We start from the raw sequence: 16,132 nt of genomic DNA on the forward strand, positions 1-16,132 counted from the left end.
GAGACGTGTTGCAGATTATACTCACATCTTAGACAAGTCACCTTTCAATGACTCATAGCTCAGAGTCATGGCATAGCAAACCGGACCGTTGGTACACTCTCTATCCCCTATGAGTAGTTGAGTCTGTAAGGCCAGACCATGTCTTGTGTTGGTTATCCTTGACCTTGATGAAAATTGATGGACTATCCTACATTTAATGGCTGGACTGCTGGGCGACTTGGTTAGGGCTCAGTGACGTTTCTTAGGCCCTATATGTCCTCGGATTCGCTGCTGGATTCGGTGGTCCAAACGACTCCCCAGACGTCCTTCAAGAAGAAACTCGATAGATTGTTAGGGACTGAGGAAGACATTTAACTATAATTCCCTAGTGTTTCGTTTCTACTTGTCAGATACATATAAGTCTTTACCTGGAGGCATCGATGATACACTTCCATAAGATACGAAAGCCTGTTTAGCTCGGGTTTCTTTTATTCCGTTCACAACCATTTGAATCATTTAGCCTGATTTTCCCAAACACTACCACGGTTCCGAAATTGGATTATGTGGTCAAGTTTTTATAACAAGGAAATTACTTAGATTTTACTGGTTCCACTGAAAATATTGGATAGTGAGACGAACAATATATGGTATGTACCGGTAGAGGCGCGGATTCCGTAATTAGTTGGTTAGGGGTAGAATGACGGTAGATGTTGATAGCTTGCGATATGTAGAACTCCAGAGGCTTGCTAAAATGCATGGTATCAAGGCTAACAAAAAGGTTAGCTTCAAGCATGTTTATCTTATCACTACAGGCCTCTGAACTAAAGAAGGAGCTGAAAATCCTGCTTTGTATTCAGGTTTGTATAATGCCTTGCCTCTATAGGCTCATAGGAATTTGAAAGTACCGGCACAAAGAATGGTGAAACAGCATCTGCCGAGTCTGTTGAGGTAGATGTACTATGCTTTCTACGACATCGTTCGGGATAGATTGAAGAATCTTCTTTCAGATGTACGGACAAGCCTAAGCTTCCTGCTGACGATCAAGAAAATAAAGAAAATGGCGGGATAACGTCTACACCAATTAGTGACGATGAAGCTTCAGGTGTTTTAAATCGAACGTACGAGGTCAGTTCGCTTTGTATATTTCACTCAATATCTGCAGCTAACTTCTCCTGTGGTGTGCTGCAAGAAGGATACTATTGAGAACCCAATCAAGCAATACTCAGGTAATGTCACTCAGTCGAAATGTGACGTATCTGTTATGTAGTGAACGTCTCACCTTTCACTCCAAGTTGTTTATAGTTAGTTCACGGATTTTAAGTTCCCACTCAATACACTCCTTTGCAATTGAGTTTTTCAGTAGTCATGATATCATACCGTCTCTACATACGATCTTAGTTACAGTCGCCATAAGTAGTGCATAGATCAATATATTAAATTGTCTAACGGTGTACTAGTAATATTTCAAGTATAATTGTTAGTTGTAATTTAAGAATATTCCGAATCGTGACTATTGTTAGTGTCCTCGACATTTTCCAGCGCCATGGACCAGAATGGTTTGAATGAATGATACATGAATGTACATGACTTATTTTCTGTTACTTCTAACCAGTCACCAATAATGGTGTCCTGAAAGTAGTTTGCATTGGTGTAGATTCTCGACTTTGAAGAAAATTCCCCAGTTTTGAACGCATAGAAATCATTCTACTCAGTGATGATGTATAAGTTGCCTATACTACACTTATTCACTTGAAAACTACCGTCCATACGTATGGTATGTTGTTTAGATCGTTGGAGTGTATTGTATCTATACGATACCTGCTTCGGTTTGAGTACTCAGGTAGTATTTCAGCCCTCACACAAATCGGAGTGCGGTGCATATATATTTAGTACCTCGCACTAATGTTTACGTATTTAAATCAATTAGAAAATAAATAACCACGATTGACAGTAAAGTACCTCTGTAATCATGCTTGGTGGGAGTTATTAAAAATAGTGAACTCCTTATGCCTGTTTAGTTGTGAGTGCTTGTGTTGATGTAAAAAAGATCAGTTTTGTGCTGAGGTCCTTAGTTTTATATGCCAATTCAGATCTTTTTGTTGTGGATCATACTTATCTATGGAGATTACTTTCTTATCCCATACCCTAAAATACTGGTACGACTTCACCCTCGTACGTTACATTCACTGGGTCTGGTATCTCCTTAATCAACGTACCACATTTAGTAAGGTTTCAAACAAGTATTTTATCTGATAGAGCTAAATAAGGTCATTACGAAAAAATGTTGATCAGTTTTTTACAGTGTGATTCCTCAAATAGAGCTCTAGAAATCATGTAATCAGTGATCTGAGGTGTAGCTCAAAGTAATAAGTTGGCAGCAATCATGCCTTAGATTTATTGTATTCATCAGTTTAAAATAGAATTCACGTTGAATACTCTAATATTTTGACCTTATTTTTTGGCTATTAATGTGTAGTTTTCCCTTATTTATAGATAAAAATGTTTAGAGTCTGTAAATTTCTGATGCTTCACTGTATCAAGCTCATTCTGATATTATAAAGTGGGAAGATATTAGTGTGTCATGTTAAAGCTTAAGAGGAGTTGCTAGCATCTTCTCTTTTGTTGATGGCATTCTCCATGTCAGACTTTCTTTTACTAACCCTGGTAGTGTTCATTTACTCAGGGGACATCTAATAATAACGGTATAGCCCCATAAAGCAACAATTTGATAACCTTTTTTTAAGTAAACACTTATTTTCGTTAATTCCAACCAGATCAAGCACTATTCAACAAAACTAACTTTTGTAGAGTAATCTTTCATTGTTTGGCTTTTATATTTAACTGCTATTTTTTAAAACATTTTCCAGAATCCCATAAATTGTCCATAGCTAAAAAACCATCGGTTATCAAGACAGTCCCAGGTAATTCGAATTCCAAATTCATCTTTATTACGTTCAATTTTTTGTCATACGTACAGAATGAGTTCCAACGATAGTCTTGTAACAGTTATGACTACGATGCGATTTGCTAAATAAGAATTTATCTTTCAACCACTAAATCATAGGTTCAAAAGTCACTTTAATTCACTTTGGTTTTCCGTGTATTACCATTACTGTTCACAAAAACAACATGGCTCATTGCTGATCAAATAAATCCGTACTTGGTATATGAATTATCATTGACGAAATACTATTATTTTAAGGGCTTACTGCTCCATAGCTTCATGCATCTTCGCTTAAATGGTTTCAAGAAAAAACGAATAAAAGTCCATTATAAAGACGACATTCCTAAATTTCAATTAGAATAGGTCCTTGCTCAACATTTTCCATATCACAGCAAGTTCTTGATTATAGATGTCTTCAAAGTATTGCTCTAGTTATTATTTATTTAGACACATAAACACTGGTACGAGACACCAAATATATATACGCCACACTTCATCATTCAATTTGTGTGAGGGCTGGAATATTGCCCTGGTGCCCAAACCGAAGCAGATGGTTCCCTTAGGGGGCCACTAACCGAGCCTTTGACCTAGAGGTCTAATCCACAAGGCAGTGGCGCAACGTTAGGAGATGCAGTCTCATAGTAGCTGGTGACCAGGAATAGGTTTATGCGCCATTTGTTCCCTTAGGATCCTAGAGCTCATGTGCATCATCGGTTTGGAATCACGGTTTTCCAATCTCCTAGGTAGACCCTCTATATTCACCAACCCGGCTAAAGCGCCGGACATTCTTTTTTCGTTTTCCCAATTCTGTAAACACCACTGTCGCCTTGAGAAGGCAGTGAGTGGAAAAACCAAATGACCAACTCTAAGGTTAAGGATCAATTACTAGACCAAGATGGCAAGTCAGACGATGAGATTATGAGTCCCCATCGACTATGGTGGTTGGAACATGTGTTATTTCTGCTAAGATCCCGTCTTCTCTGACGCTCTCGGAAGTGGGAGTAGGTTGAAAAAACTATGGGTAACCGAATTGCGATGTGACGTCAGGGGTCCTTGAGACATCTCTGATTAATGGTTGGATATGTTAAATAATATGCTTCAGAATAGGCCATAACGACACATGCTCGCTCTTTATCTTCCTCTAGATCTTGAGTTCCAGTATCTCTTCATGCATAACTTCATTTATATTTCTCAAATCATATTCTCAATGCTTAGTCTTTCTCATTATCATCGCTACTACAATTGATTCGACTATTGCTATTCGTCTTGTTAATTTCACCTCTTCCTGATGTGCTACAGCAAGTTGGAGTCAGGCATATCTTTTCAAGGCTCTATGTTGATTATGATTGGTTGACATAACAGCATAATCTATCCTGCTATAACAGCAGTATGCTACGAAACAGATACATAATAGTCTACTATGAAAACATATCCTATGTTAGACAACTCTATGTGTTTGATTAACGTTGTCTCCGAAGGATTGCTGACATCCAGCGGCAATACCATGTTAGTAATGAAGAGGTTCGGCATCGTGTGTTCGGGCGCAAAGATGATAATTCAATTGGTGTCACTATCTTGAAACACTGACTTCGGTGGCTTGGACATGTTCTACGAATGTCGTCCCAAAGAATCTATTTATGTGAGCTACGAGTATTAAGTCAATTATTCTTTTAAGCTGGAACACTCGAAGTAAAACAAAATAAAACTGATTGATCCAGTGTCTGCATAAATATGATTAAGAATAGTGGGGGAAAATAAAGAACATCTGGGTAATTGGAATTTGTGAAAAAATATTTCTTAATCCCACTACCATACCAGTGAAATAGGGATTTTAGACATCTCAGGTTTCGGAGGGGTTGTGAGTAGATTTCTATCATCCCGTTTGCATAATTCATGCTTTCTTGTTCGAAGATAGTATTTTTGCTTCTACCTACCGTCATTTCCCATGGAAATTCCCTTCGGTAAGTTCGAGTCAAATATACCATACTGTTAAGAAGTGTCCACTAAAACCTGTTTGGTAGTCTTCAGTCATTAGTTTGTGGAATTAAAATAGAAATATTCTTCACTACTGTTTAGTGTTCCAGTTTTAAACCCAAACGTAGATGTGGAGTGTAGCTTTTGGGATGATTTACTGAATTTCTCGTGACAAGGTGTTTTCCTCATTATTTTATGTTTTTGGTGTAAGTTATCGGAATAATATTTTCATAATTACATCACAGATTGATTGTAATTAGACAACCACTGAAAACAGAAAGCATTGGTTAGCTATTCCGTCCTAGTATGAGACTCCTAAGCGGTGCCCATCCATAACCCCCACTACAAATCCAACTTCGGGCATTCAGTCTCGTACACACTGTCGATGAGTCCCACATTAGAACGAAACAGTTGTCCAGGGCTTCTTTTCTTTCAGTAATTGTCTAGAATCAATCATTAATGTAATATATTGAAATACAAAAGTCTTCACAAACCTCGTATGCTGAAAATAATATTTGTGTATACCATTATATAAATATTTCATTATATTTACTTCGTTTACTGCTCATCAGACTTCAGTAAGATTCATGCTAAGGCCGCTTCAAAATTGGAATCATTGGTGTCATATGCTTCACGGCGTAACTTGACTAGTAAACCTCGACCACCATTTGCATCACCGCCTTTTTTTAACAACAATAAAAAAGTCTCGAATTCATCTGGTGATAAATCTGAGATCTCCCAAACAAATATACCTCAGCTCAAGTTCAGCCTTCAGAAGAAAATATCAATTCCTTTGAATGACAAAATCACAATATTAAAGGATTCAAATTCGGTTAAACGAAGTAAATCACTTCTTTCTCCTCTCTCATCTAATGAAATTAGTACAACTGTAAATAACCAACAACAGGCAAACAATTTGGCAGGTATTTTATGAGTGTATTTTCTCCTTGGTTTCATATGTTATTTTATCAAATAACTACAGCACTTTTGCTTAACTTATGGGACTCACCCAAATCTTAGTTGTTACTCATTTGTTAGTCAGTTTAGTCATTTTATGTAGCTCACATCAATCAATTCAACCCACAAAGAATAATATTGTAGACAATTTCGTGTATTCTGCAACTTATTTTGATTGGCTGTTGAAAATAAATGTGTCATCTCCGGTGATTTTCATATTTCTCTATGGGAACCTGCACACAAGTTAGAGATGTATGTTGTAGACATCTACATATAATAGCTAACAGGAGTGTTTTTCATTGTGACTAGTTTTCTTAGGTTTGAGTCGTTTGAAAATAAATCTCGCTGATATGAGCACATAGTCTATGTTAGTGATTTTATACCATTATATCCAATGGTATAAAATATATTTATCTTGAATTACTCGTATTCGTTACATTGTTGGCAAGGTTGTTTTTTGTTAAATATTTTGTACGTTATTTAGTCAGCAAATTGCATACCTAGTGTCACTGACCAGTCACAGCCACAGTTATATCAGTATTCATTTATGTTTCAAATAATGTACATTTATTTAAGATTTTGTATTGCTGTTTGAAGGCTAATTGTCATTTTTCGAAATTTCCTAGGCTTATTATTACCTCTATGATGTAGGTATTTCTGATTAGTTGGAGACTGTCTTGTAATGTAGTTAATACATTGTATTATTCCTAGTTCCAGTAATATTTTGTGATTTACGGGCGTAAAGCACGGAAAAATAATAGTAGGATCTGACAGTTTGACGAGTCCATATCATGTTTTGTGTTGGTATCCGGTTCTGGTACTGATACGCAAGCTTCCCATATATAAGCTCAACCGACGACGTAGAAGAAGGAAGGTTTATTGAATTAAACTCTAGCAATACATATCTTTGTTACGTTTGAAGAGATTATGAGATCACCTAAAATTGGTGTACGGAATGAATGACCTGCAACACAACGACGAGACAAGCTAAACTATTCCGATGTGTCCCAGCCCTGCTAACCAGAAGGAGAAGACCAGGTTCAGGTGAGGGAATCGTCTATTCCACAGAGTCAGAGGCAAGAACCAACAAGCACACAAATCAGGCGTATATATGCAGCATAAAAAAGTCCTTGGGAAACGTCACAAATTAGAGTATTAAAGAAGGAAACGAATTACAAATTGAAGGTAAAAGTGGGCGCTCTTGGCACGAAAATGAAAAATTCAAATTTTCGAAAAAGTTACAAAAGCAAGGCGCTTACCAAGTGATTCCTGGGGATCTAGCATTTCCAAGAATCTTAGAAATTTAAGCTACACGTCTAACCATTGATGTGTGCCACGTTCCTTAGGAAAGGAAGCCAGGTTTTAACCACAAACGTGCGCTTATTGTGTGTGTGATGCTTGATTGACTCACTACATTAGATCATCATGAACAGAACAGAATTAATAACAACAGTCATGAAAAACTTGAGGCAGCAACCAGTAAGGAGAACAAATGGAGATGGAATAAATACCAATCGACACCTGGTTAGTAGCGTGTATATAGAGATGCCCATGTGCTTCATTCATCATAATGTCATAACTAGTGAGTGCACGATTATATTCAATGGTATATATATATATATATATATATATATATATATATATACTCATGATAGAAATTATCTTTCGATTAATCAGATTCTCAAGACTACTAAGTGAGTAACAAATCATGTTAAGAAATGCTCTTTTATATCCCTACTATTTTAAGAATACCTTCCTGTTGCGTAAATGTATTAGTTTATTCACTGGTAAGTTAAATATTAAACAGATTAATTGTTTCCGAGAAACTGACCAGTCCTTAGGATGTGGGAACACAAATGATATATGATAATTAATATAATTCATGAAACTCGTGGACACGCATGCTATTATTTATCAATTGAGTACAAACTTTATGGTCAGTTTGCTCAATCTTTGGTTAACAGAACCATTATTGAGTGTTATCGATTGGGATATACTATCTAGTTTAGTTGACCTAAGTGTCTAAGTTTATTATTCATTAGTTTCCTGGATTCAACTCTTAACCATTGGATCCCATATCGAAATTAATTCATATTTTCCCGGTTACAATGTCTGTAGCTATATAGTATCACTAACATTTACACTAAAACCGTTGTTCATTTCTATTATCTTCTAACTTCATGTTATTCCTTTAGAAGTAAATCGCTGCGTTGGTAAGATGCCCTACTTTACCTTGGAAATCAACTAAAGTTGAACCTATTAACAAATGCCAAACGATAACTAGTTGTTGTTCTATATCACAAAGTTGTTGAATTTTTAAAGACTTCAAGGACTGTGTTAGTAGTTGATTGGTGTGATAGTGTCTTTTGTTTCATTCTGCCTGCACCGCTTAATACTGGGGTTTTCCTGTATTTCTTCCTCCTTTCCAATTTTCTCAATGCTATGTAGCCAGTGAAAGTAAGATATAATTGGTCACTGAGCAAAGACAGATATATTCAAATTACTATTTATGAATTCCCTCCTAATACTGATATCTATTCACTACGTGTAATGGACTACTAGGGTTCATGTTAAATAAATCTATTGTCTGGCATATACTCTGGTTCGCGCTATAGTTGATTGCTAATCATGTATCCGGTATAGCGTCCTAATCTCAGTCTGTGTATAGTGTATCGATGGACTGTCCAATTCAGTGGTATTATCATCTTAGAAATGGGCCGTTTTGTTGTGTTAATGGTAGTAATATATCACGATAAATCGAAAAATCGTACTATCTTGTTCCTATATCTGGTCTAGAAAAAAGAACTTCAAATGAATTTCGTCATATTTTCTCATTTTTACTTTTTTGTTGTTAGCTTGCAATCCATTATCGCGTAAAACTACTAATAAAATTCCAGCTGACAGTGCATTTGCTCGACGTAAAGCGTATGATTTGAAATATAACCAGTCACGTCGTTTGTCCTGTACACCTCATCGTGTTTCCAAGCAATTATCAATAACTCCTCCTAAATCGACTACTGTCGTACGACAAGATATTCGTATACCTAAACCATTTGTAAATGTTCGTCGTAATAAAATGGAATTATCAAAGATTTGCAAGGAAGATCGGGCAACGTCAAGGAGACTATTAGTTGACAAGAATCGTGGCTTATAATTATTTTATTATTCATATATATATATATATATATATATATATATATATATATATATATATATATATATATATATATATATATATATATATACCTCTTATCTACCTGTATAATATTTATCTAATATCTAAGTGTTTGTATCATAGTTATCTTATTTTAAAGATATTATCATTATTCCATTATTTAACATGAGAAAAATATTGTTACTTCTCTCATTTCAACTAATGTCATTCTTAATTGTCTCTCATAAGTGTTTTGTTATTGACTAATTATTTATACTTGGATTATTTTAAAAATTTCATCTTATATATATATAAATTTATAACTATCCTTTGGAAAGGGGATATAAGCAACTTTGTTTTCATTTCGTTAGATTCTCTGTTTGACAAACAATCAATATCGATTGAGATCATGAACCGACTGATGTTAGATCACCATTGAAAACCTGGGAGTACTAGACGGCCGTTTCGTCCTATTGCGGGAATCCTCAGCAGTGCGCATCCACGATCCCGTCCGCGGGGTTCGAACCCAGGGCCGTCGGTCTCGACGTTAAGCGTTCGCGCGTGATACCGTTGATCAGTATCGACATAGAGTTAGTATGACATAAAATATGTATTAGTTCAAGTTCGCAATAATACAACAAGATGAAATTAACAAAATAAATAGGAAATAAGTCAAAATAATTCTAGTCACAGTAATTGTGAGGAAGACCAAATACTGAGAATGCGGTTGGAATGCGCTTCTCTCCCTCTAAATGCAAGTTGTTGCTTCAGGACTGCCCTGCGTCAACACCTGAACTAAGGATAGGGGGTGAAGTAGTCGAACGCGTTGACAACTTCACTTATCTTGAAAGTCTGGTCAGCCCTAATGGGTTGGTGTCTGACGAAATCTCAGCTCGGATTCGAAAAGCTCGTTTGGCTTTTGCGAACTTACGTCACCTTTGGCGAAGGCGAGATATCCGTCTATCAACAAAAGGACGAGTATACTGCGCGGCAGTCCATTCTGTTTTGAAACATGGCCTTTGAGAGTAGAAGACATCCGTAAGCTACTAGTATTTGACCACAGATGCCTCATAAATATTGCTGGTGTTTGTTGGGATCACCGGGTAAGTAATAGTGAGGTTAGACGCAGGGTATTAGGTAATGATGGTAAATCAGTTGATGAGGTTGTGAATCTTCATCGACTGAGATGGTTGGGCCACGTGTTACGTATGCCCGAACACCGATTACCACGACGTGCAATGCTAACCGGTATTGGAGTTGGTTGGAAGGAAGTTAGGGGCGGTCAAACCAAAACGTGGCATCAGTACTTGAAGTCACTAACTTCTAATCTGAGCCATGTTAGTAGATGCAGACTACTTGGTTGGGGTCCGCGTGACTATCGTAACCAATGGTTGAAGACTCTTGGTGTCATGGCTCAGAATCCATCACAATGGCGTCGGTGTATACACTCTCTATCTTCCCTTAAACTAAGAGATTAAAATTGCTCCATATCTTTCTTTCTACGAACTAATTCTTTCTTCCTGTACTATATCCTTATTGCAATCTTTCTTTTATATATTACCACCTCTGAATTAACTACTTTTATGAATTTGGTGTTCATCTTGTTGTGTTAATGAGGTACGGCAACTTGGACCGATGTATATATGTGCCTGGTCCTACGTTGTAGCTGACCGAGAATGCGGTTGTAGATGCCGAAAATAATGTACATATGATGGGATACTGAGACTAAGTTATCTATCAAAAGATAAAGATACTACTTAATCTGATATAAATAAGTCTGTTGGTTCTTAGTGGGTAGCAATTTTTCCTCAGAACATTGACGGTGAGAAAAATTACAGAAGCAGGAGGAAGTGGATAACCTAGTAATTCGTCTGATTGATTTGGTGTAAGGATAGTTAGCCTTTGGTTCTCACTTACAATTCTGTTTTACTCAATATCTCATGCTAATGGATTTGGATAAGGTATGAACAATATCTGAAACATAATGCCAGTTAATTCTTATTTCTTACCAGCCGTTCTCAACTATTCATACTAGAATATAAGAATATAAAATAATTACTAGGAAAATCCCAGGTTTTCTAGTTTCTTTTTGGGACGATAACTATGAATAAAAATCACTCATGACCTTTGTTAGTTTCAGATTAGTTGCAGAGACTTTTAGCTCTCCAGTTTTTATGTGTCTCAAGGTTATTGTAATTGTTTTCGCCAAATATCAAGCTTTCTTAGGGACTGCTATTTTCTTGTAGTGTCATATCGTTGTCTAGTTATATCGAAAATGTGGTTATTATCAAGTGTCAAGCTATTGCGCTTTTTGAGGATGTAAGAAGTTTTAATATCAGGGTCTTCGGAAAGCGTTGGAAGATAGAGATGTGTACTCTTATATGAATATTCCTACAGTGCTTGTGTTTGGTACGTACATATAGATTGGTAAACAGTCTGGAGTACCGAGGAAAGACCGTGTTAATTGGTTTAAGGGAGCAGCTTTTTTCTTGTCAGATGATGAACCGTGCCCTTGGGACAAGCTGATTAGTAGTTTGTAGTGAGACAGGAGGTTCAACAGAGTGATTCTATCAAAGCATTATTACTTGGACCGATGCATCAATTTAGGATATTCTATGTCGGTTTGTCAACCAAAAATACTTTAGTTAACCACCTGGTATAAGCTGAGCGGTTAACCTGAATAAATTTAGTCCGGCACACATCAAGGACTGCACAGAAACTAGGTAGTTTGTTATCATCACTGACATTCATTAATACCTGTAGAAACGTCAAGCAGTACCAAGTTGTTACAGTTAGGATTTACTTTACTCAGTGGAAATTGTTATTCTTAATATTGAGTTTTAATTGGGATCTTGAATTGATCAATGTTAATTTTACTGGTTAGCGTTTTTTTTCCCTACAAGATATGGTTGCAAACCCTTCTCCTTTGCCTGGGACTGGCAGTAACCACCATCAAAATCCTGAAAACGCTGGGCGGCCGTTCCATCCTAGTATGGGACCTCTCAGCAGCGCGCCTTCACGATTCCACACACGAGACTCGAACATTAACTGGAAGATTTGCTGTGTGAAAATGTTAACGACATAATCATCAACACAACAATCATCTTACAAAATATGACCACCAACCGTGTTAAGTCCAATCCAGCTTGTTTTTTTATAGAAGAGGATTTCTAGAACTTAAAAGTCGATTATTACTAATTCTCTCATCCCAAAATAGCTTAATTTATCACCTAACTCGCTACTATACAAGCTTATGAGTACTTTTGGTGTAACTCAGAATCTATTGGGTAGAATTTTCAAACTACTGCGCACTATACAACTATCATCCATTGTGGTGTGTTCCTTTTATCTTTAGTGATGGTGTAATACGTTAGTTTTACACCCATTTATCTTGTAGGTGACTGATTAGGATTAAAACTTTGAGAAGCTCATTTAGATGCCGCATTATTAGAGTACATGAGTTTGTGTAGATGACACCACTTTGAAGATAAATAGTACGATGGGCTGGAACGACAGAGAAGTCAGTCATCAATAGACAGTTGTTTAATATTTAATTTGAAACGAATCAACCTTCCAGACGTAACACTATACTGTGACTCATAGTCGACAGATTTACTGCTACAAAAAAGACTTGTCATCAAGATGTTACAGTTCAAGGGAAATTAATATTCATCCTAATGTATACATGAGAAAGTTTGGAGTTCATAATTTCTATCAAAAAGCATATAAAGAACCACGATAGATTCTATTCTTGAAAAAAACCACCATATTGGCATGACAATCTAGTTTTACTGATTCTCAATCATACTACTTAAAAGTAGTATATATTAGACTGCTAAAGTAAAATTAACGATATATGGTATTACGAGGTTTATTTATTCTGAAAAGTTTAACAAACAAAAATGTTGGAAGAATGGATGTTATGCACACCAACATATTTGTGCTCACAATATACCTATTATATATGTACTGCAGTCAACTGATTTTCTTAAAATTACAAAAGATGTATGTGTGTATGTATGTGAAATTGTTGTAATCACCGGAAGGTGTTCAATTATCAATACGTAAACAATTGAAAATGAAATAAGAATCAAACATGAATTCACCACAATAAGATACTCGATTATTATTAATAATAATGGTAGTAATGTTGATCAATTTTCAGTTGATATCAATGAATTATTTGTTGATTGATAAATTGGATTTGAATTGTCCAACAATAGACTTGTACTAGTTGATGATAACTGATCATCATAAGCTATTTCATCATAATCTACAGAGTTTAAATCAAAGTCTGTGGGATTGGGGATTGGTGAATCAAAATCACTCCTGATCAACTCATCAAATAACTCGTCCTCTGAATCGTTTATACTATTATTATTATTATTATTATTATTATTATTATTATTATTATTAGTAGTAGTAGTAGTAGTAGTAGTAGTAGTAGTAGTAGTAGTAGTAGCATTGATGTTGTGATTACCATTATTATTTGTCTGAATAGTTTTTTCATCATTACAAATTGTATTCTCAATGAGGTATATGTTTTCATTATGAAGAAATTGATTGGGTTTATTCAAACTACATTTGTTTAAGTGATTCGTTTCAATGTTCAATTGATTGAATTCATTAGATTTCTGATTAGTTAGTGATTTCTTTGTTGTTGTTGTTTGATTGGTATTGTCCACTTGTTTACCAACCAATTCATCATTCTCAATTGTGTTTAAATTCTTATTACAGTTAGTGTTTTGAATGTTGTAAACGTTGGAGACACTTAATAATAATAATAATAATAATAATAATAATAATAATAATAATAATAATAAGTAATAATAATAATAATAATAATAATAACAGTAGTAGAAACAATCGAAAGGAAACAATAAGTGTATTTGGAAAACTACAGGTAATCAGGATATCACTCATTTGGACAAGTGGAACTGAATGTTAAATATTATTTCCTGTAAAAGGTATCATCAGAAATAGTGTTCGATAGTATACCTTTATTGGGTCATATACTATATAGTCTAAATTTAAGAGAGGATTTTTCGCAAAGTAAACAAGTGTGAAGGATTGACGTTCTTAAATTTATCCTTATAGTTTAAATCACAAACTGATCTATGTAGAAAACCTGGGAGCCCTGGATGGCCTTTACGTCCTAATGTTGGACACCTCAATAGTGCGTATCCATGATCGCGTACGCTGGAGTCGAACCAAGGACCTTTGGTCCCATGCATGAACGCTCAGTCTCTGGACCATTGGACCAGCATACAACGATGTCAATGTCTAAGTCTAATCAATCGACGTTCTCTCTCAGTCATCATGTATTGTTTGAGGTGGATAACTTTCTTTCAATCAACATGGTTCGACACTGCTGGTTGTGGCTTCTCATTAGAACTCTAAGAATTACACCTCAAAACTAATAACTAGTGAGCACATGATAATTATTGGTATAAGGGGATTTGTGGGGCATATTTTAATTTGTAGTTTGTACTTGTCACGGACTGACTTCAGTTGAGCCAGCATCGAAAACTAAGAAACAACTGACAGATGTTTCGCCTCAGCATGTAACTCCTCAGTAGTGAGTACTTACAACTTCTCTAGATATGAAACCTAGGGTCTTCAGGTTTTTAGCGAACACTTAACTATTAGAACTACTGGGTTGGCATCCAGTGGAACAATCCCAACTTCAACCAATTCGCGTCGTAGCTCAACGACCAAGTAACGCCATAATAATCTAAGACGAATACAACCTATACATTTTAGAGCTCGTTATAGTGAAGCTAAGGAGTTAATTCATGACTAATAGTAGTTACGCGACTTAACATCGATGAATTAATAATGATTTAACCATGAGGTACTCTTAAGATTACTAGAGAGTTGAAACGGTACACAGTTGGTTGCAATAGAGCGCATTCATTCATACTGCGTCTTCGTTTGAATATTGAGCACTATTCCCGGCTTTTCATTTTATTGATCTACCTGAGTTCTTGTAAACTGTATCTTTCGTTTTGCTAATCGTCTTTTTCATGGTGCTGATATGAGTTAAGGAATAAAATAAGTAAAGTATGACATTTTGATAAACTCACTGTGCATTTCATTTCTTCAATATTAATATACTACATATTAACCATTAGTGAAATTCTCGAAAAGATAGTGGGAAAATACAAACCCTTAAAAATATCTTCATACCCATCAAACAAGTTGGCAGCTATCTGGACTTTGTAGTTCAACGGATAACGCACTGGTATTAAAGCGATAGATAATAAGTTTGCATCTCAATCCGAAACATTAACATTAAGTTAGAGGTACATCATCAGAGTGAGGAGTCTTAAACAAGACGAAACGCACAAACTAGACTCCATTGTTAGCCACATTTCAATTTTATTAAATCTTTTTACTAAATGACACTATCGAAGCAGTCTATTCAGGATGCGTATATGTCAATGGAGAGTGATCAATTATGGTCTTGAATATCAGCAATGAGAACATGCAAACTCTTACAAATAATTACACTTAACAGTTTACCGAAAACTAAAAAAGTGAGCATTTAATTAAGTGATTTTTACCATGTTGAACTGTTTGAATCGTTTAGCATTGATATTTCATTTGTGTCACCTATTTCAATACTTTTCACCTTTGGTATACACCCATTCATTTTTTTATTATCTAAAAGAAATCATACAGAAACAAATAAATGGTTATGTTCAATGTATTTAATTGGTGAAATTTGTAAGTCAGTAACCAAATGACCAAATAAAATCATCATCATCATCATTACGGACTGACATTGGTTAAACAATCATTGAAAATCAAGAAGTAATGAGTAGATATTTTGACCTACTATGAGAATCTTCGGAACGGAGCGTCTTCGAAACTACCAGCTTTTTAGAGGTAATTCCTTGAGTTCTAGAGCGAAACTGAGACCAATGGCAATCAACCATATAGGCAGTGAGGCATTTTGTTATCAGTAGTATTAAATGATGGCCTCCCAATACATCTAGTTAAATTAGGTTAAAATGTAAACCGTGATCAGGGGTTCAATATGTCTAAAGGTTTTATCTCTTTTTGATTGAGATCATGAAACGATTGATGTTAAACCACCTTTGAAAACCTGGAAGCACTGG

The 16,132-nt window shown here is 35.6% G+C and overlaps 2 protein-coding genes across 3 annotated transcripts in view; one reads left to right on the forward strand and one right to left on the reverse strand.

The window, feature by feature from the left end:
- The first annotated feature begins 634 nt into the window (after nt 1–634).
- MS3_00000766 (uncharacterized protein) lies at nt 635–9,138 on the forward strand. Its single transcript, XM_051208411.1, has 9 exons — nt 635–757; nt 792–836; nt 871–927; nt 967–1,104; nt 1,142–1,205; nt 2,847–2,900; nt 5,470–5,820; nt 8,710–9,044; nt 9,101–9,138. The coding sequence occupies exons 1-8, from the start codon at nt 677–679 to the stop codon at nt 9,006–9,008; spliced, it is 1,089 nt and encodes a 362-aa protein (XP_051064322.1). The 5' UTR covers nt 635–676; the 3' UTR covers nt 9,009–9,044; nt 9,101–9,138.
- Nucleotides 9,139–12,808: 3,670 nt separating this feature from the next.
- The window catches only part of CEP78_1 (Centrosomal protein of 78 kDa), an 83,602-nt gene continuing 80,278 nt past the window's right edge, over nt 12,809–16,132 (reverse strand). For both annotated transcript variants that reach the window (XM_051217892.1, XM_051217891.1), the window contains 2 exons: nt 15,575–15,674; nt 12,809–13,778 (listed from right to left, as the gene is read on the reverse strand). In XM_051217892.1, coding sequence (XP_051064324.1) covers nt 15,671–15,674 — 4 coding nt within the window. In that variant the 3' untranslated portion in view covers nt 12,809–13,778; nt 15,575–15,670. The remainder of the gene's footprint in view (nt 13,779–15,574; nt 15,675–16,132) is intronic.

The sequence above is a fragment of the Schistosoma haematobium genome, chromosome 7 (assembly GCF_000699445.3).
Source record: "Schistosoma haematobium chromosome 7, whole genome shotgun sequence".
Classification (NCBI taxonomy): Eukaryota; Metazoa; Platyhelminthes; class Trematoda; order Strigeidida; family Schistosomatidae; genus Schistosoma; species Schistosoma haematobium.